Here is a 2,875-nt window from a genome sequence, read left to right on the forward strand (position 1 = left end):
AAAAGTCGTTTTTCAATTTGTCTTTTCAACTTTTGCTTTTTCTTCTTCTTACGAACGCTCATCGATTTGTCGATATAAACTGTTTTGAGTTTGTGACTAAGGAGGTAGACACCCATGTCAATTACTTCATCAAAGGGCATTGTTTTGAAGTCGCGAGTCCATAGATCATACAGTATTGAGTAAAGCTTTTTGGCGGTAGTAGACGTAAAGGAACAGCCGTGTTGAGCGAGTCGAGTTTGTAACGAATTGATATGGACAAAATGCAGGCTGTCAGTTTCCTTTGGCAGTGGTTCAATGGTGTATTCGGTCAGAACAACCTGTGATGTGGGCCATATTTTTCCACCAAACACACACCTTTCCGATTCACCCCAGTCTTCCTTCATACAGGTGGTTTCGTTCACGCACAGATGAATTGTTGAATGATGCTTACAAAAGTAAACGGGAACGCTATCAAAGTCTTCTGTGTATTCTACAATATCGCACTCCTGACGATAGAGAGAACAAGGCAGCAGTGAGCCGGTGGCCATTTCCGACTCTCGAAGCGATCCAACGGAGCGCGTTCAGGTTTTGTTTGTTTGTTGTGTATGTGTGTGGTTTGTTTCTGCTTATATAAGCAGCCTGCCCGTCTGATCAGTTTTTAGTTACCCATCATTTTTGCGGCTCCACACTATAGCTGTTCCTAGACGATCTCTTCTTTTTATTCCGAAGAATTTTTTCTCCAAATTTTACACACACACACACACACACACACACACACAAATGTCTTCACAACTGGGAAAACCCAAAGGTCATGTACAGAATGTTAAGCTGACTCCTCCTGTGGTGTCACCGGTAAAGAAAGAAACAATAAAGCCTATAGATTCCAACGAAGATGAGCCTTTGCTACGAGAGAACCCAAGGCGCTTTGTTATCTTTCCCATCGAATATCACGACATCTGGAAGATGTACAAGAAGGCAGAGGCATCGTTCTGGACAGCAGAGGAGGTCGATCTCTCCAAAGACTTGCAGCACTGGGAGAAACTGAAGCCGGAGGAGCGTCACTTCATTTCTCACGTGCTGGCTTTCTTTGCTGCCAGTGATGGTATTGTCAACGAGAACTTGGTGGAGCGTTTCAGCAAAGAGGTGCAAGTGACGGAAGCCAGGTGTTTCTACGGTTTTCAGGTTGCTATGGAAAACATTCACAGTGAAATGTACAGTCTGCTCATCGACACTTATATCAAGGACCCCAAAGAGAAGGACTTCCTGTTCAATGCCGTTCAGACCATGCCATGCGTGAAGGAGAAGGCTGACTGGGCGATTAAATGGATCAACGACCAGAACGCTCCCTACGGTGAGCGAGTGGTGGCCTTCGCTGCGGTGGAAGGGATCTTCTTCTCTGGGTCTTTTGCCGCCATCTTCTGGTTGAAGAAGCGAGGAATCATGCCTGGACTCACCTTCAGCAATGAGCTCATCAGCAGAGATGAAGGTCTCCACTGTGATTTTGCCTGCCTCATGTTCAAGCACCTTTTTCGCAAGCCCTCCCAGGACCGGGTCTACGCCATTATCGAGGATGCTGTGCGGATCGAGCAGACGTTCCTGACAGAGGCTCTCCCCTGCAATCTGATTGGTATGAACAGTGAGCTGATGAAACAATACATCGAGTTTGTGGCCGACAGGTTGCTCGTGGAGCTAGGTTGTGACAAGGTGTACAACTCTGAGAATCCCTTTGATTTCATGGAACACATCTCACTAGAGGGCAAGACCAACTTCTTTGAGAAGCGAGTGGGCGAGTACCAGCGCATGGGGGTGATGGGAAATAAGAAAGAGGATAACCACACATTCACGCTTGATGCTGACTTCTGACCCGGCTGTTGATTTTTTGTGTGTGTGTGTATAATTACCAATCAATGAGACATTGAGAAATCACGAATTCTTGGTTTGAATTTTTAGTTTTATTATTGAGACAAGGGGGGTATATTATTAATCGATAATGATGGTGCACTCACTATTGCCTCGTATGTTGAATGAATTAAGTGATCCAACTTGATGAAAGACGAGGTCAAGAGGTTCCTTGGCGTTCAGCAATTTTTTGTTTCTGCTTATAAGCAGCCTGTAAAATGCCCGTCTGATCGGGATCAATCATTTGTGTTTGCTGTTGAAATGAAAACCCGCGCGTCAAATAATCAAAATAATGAGAAGGTTTGAGTGTTTTATATGTGACGTTGTAATCGTAGGAACTGAAAAAGAGAAGAACGGCAAAGTTATCGGTAGATGTGGCAGTCAAGAAGAGTTCGTTTAATAGAACTTCGACGTGTTGAAACAGTATGTCTTTATATAGAGACTGCGCTTCTAACTTTGCAGGTAGAGACGAATGAAGAGGGTTTTTCGCACGAAGCTGATCAGCGTCAAATGACACGCGAAAATACTTCAAGAAAGGCCTGAGTAGAAGCGGTTGTCGGTATAAAAGTTCTCTTTGGTAGGTAATTCCTGACAAGGCGTTCTCTTTAAAAGTGGGCCTTGAAAAAATAAATGCAGTAAATAATCCGGGAAATAGTTCCGAGGTTGTCGTGATTCGGTAAACGCCACTACGCTTGAACTTAAGTAAATACGGTACAACGCGAGTGTGAAATACTTCTTTTCCTGCAATACAAAACACCAACGCAAAAACCGCTAAGCCTACGAGCACGTAACGCTGTATTTGAGCGTAGGACAGCAAATATATATAGGCCGTACTACGCTTACTTAACTCCCCCGTACTGAGAGTGGAGAGAATGTGATCTACGGGCCAGGACTTGGAGTAAAATCGTTTGGGGTAGGTAACGTCGAGATCTTGTTTAATTAAATGAGGGGGCGCGTATCTTCTATGATCATTCAGTTGAAAGTTTGTGGCGGCTTC

At 44.4% G+C, this 2,875-nt stretch overlaps 1 protein-coding gene across 1 annotated transcript; it reads left to right on the forward strand.

Annotated features, from left to right (window-relative positions):
- The first annotated feature begins 818 nt into the window (after nt 1–818).
- LOC138954762 (ribonucleoside-diphosphate reductase small chain) lies at nt 819–1,956 on the forward strand. The gene has a single exon (XM_070326532.1). The coding sequence runs from the start codon at nt 943–945 to the stop codon at nt 1,840–1,842; it is 900 nt and encodes a 299-aa protein (XP_070182633.1). The 5' UTR covers nt 819–942; the 3' UTR covers nt 1,843–1,956.
- Nucleotides 1,957–2,875: the final 919 nt, after the last annotated feature.

This window comes from Littorina saxatilis, unplaced genomic scaffold (genome assembly GCF_037325665.1).
Source record: "Littorina saxatilis isolate snail1 unplaced genomic scaffold, US_GU_Lsax_2.0 scaffold_561, whole genome shotgun sequence".
NCBI classification, from domain to species: Eukaryota; Metazoa; Mollusca; class Gastropoda; order Littorinimorpha; family Littorinidae; genus Littorina; species Littorina saxatilis.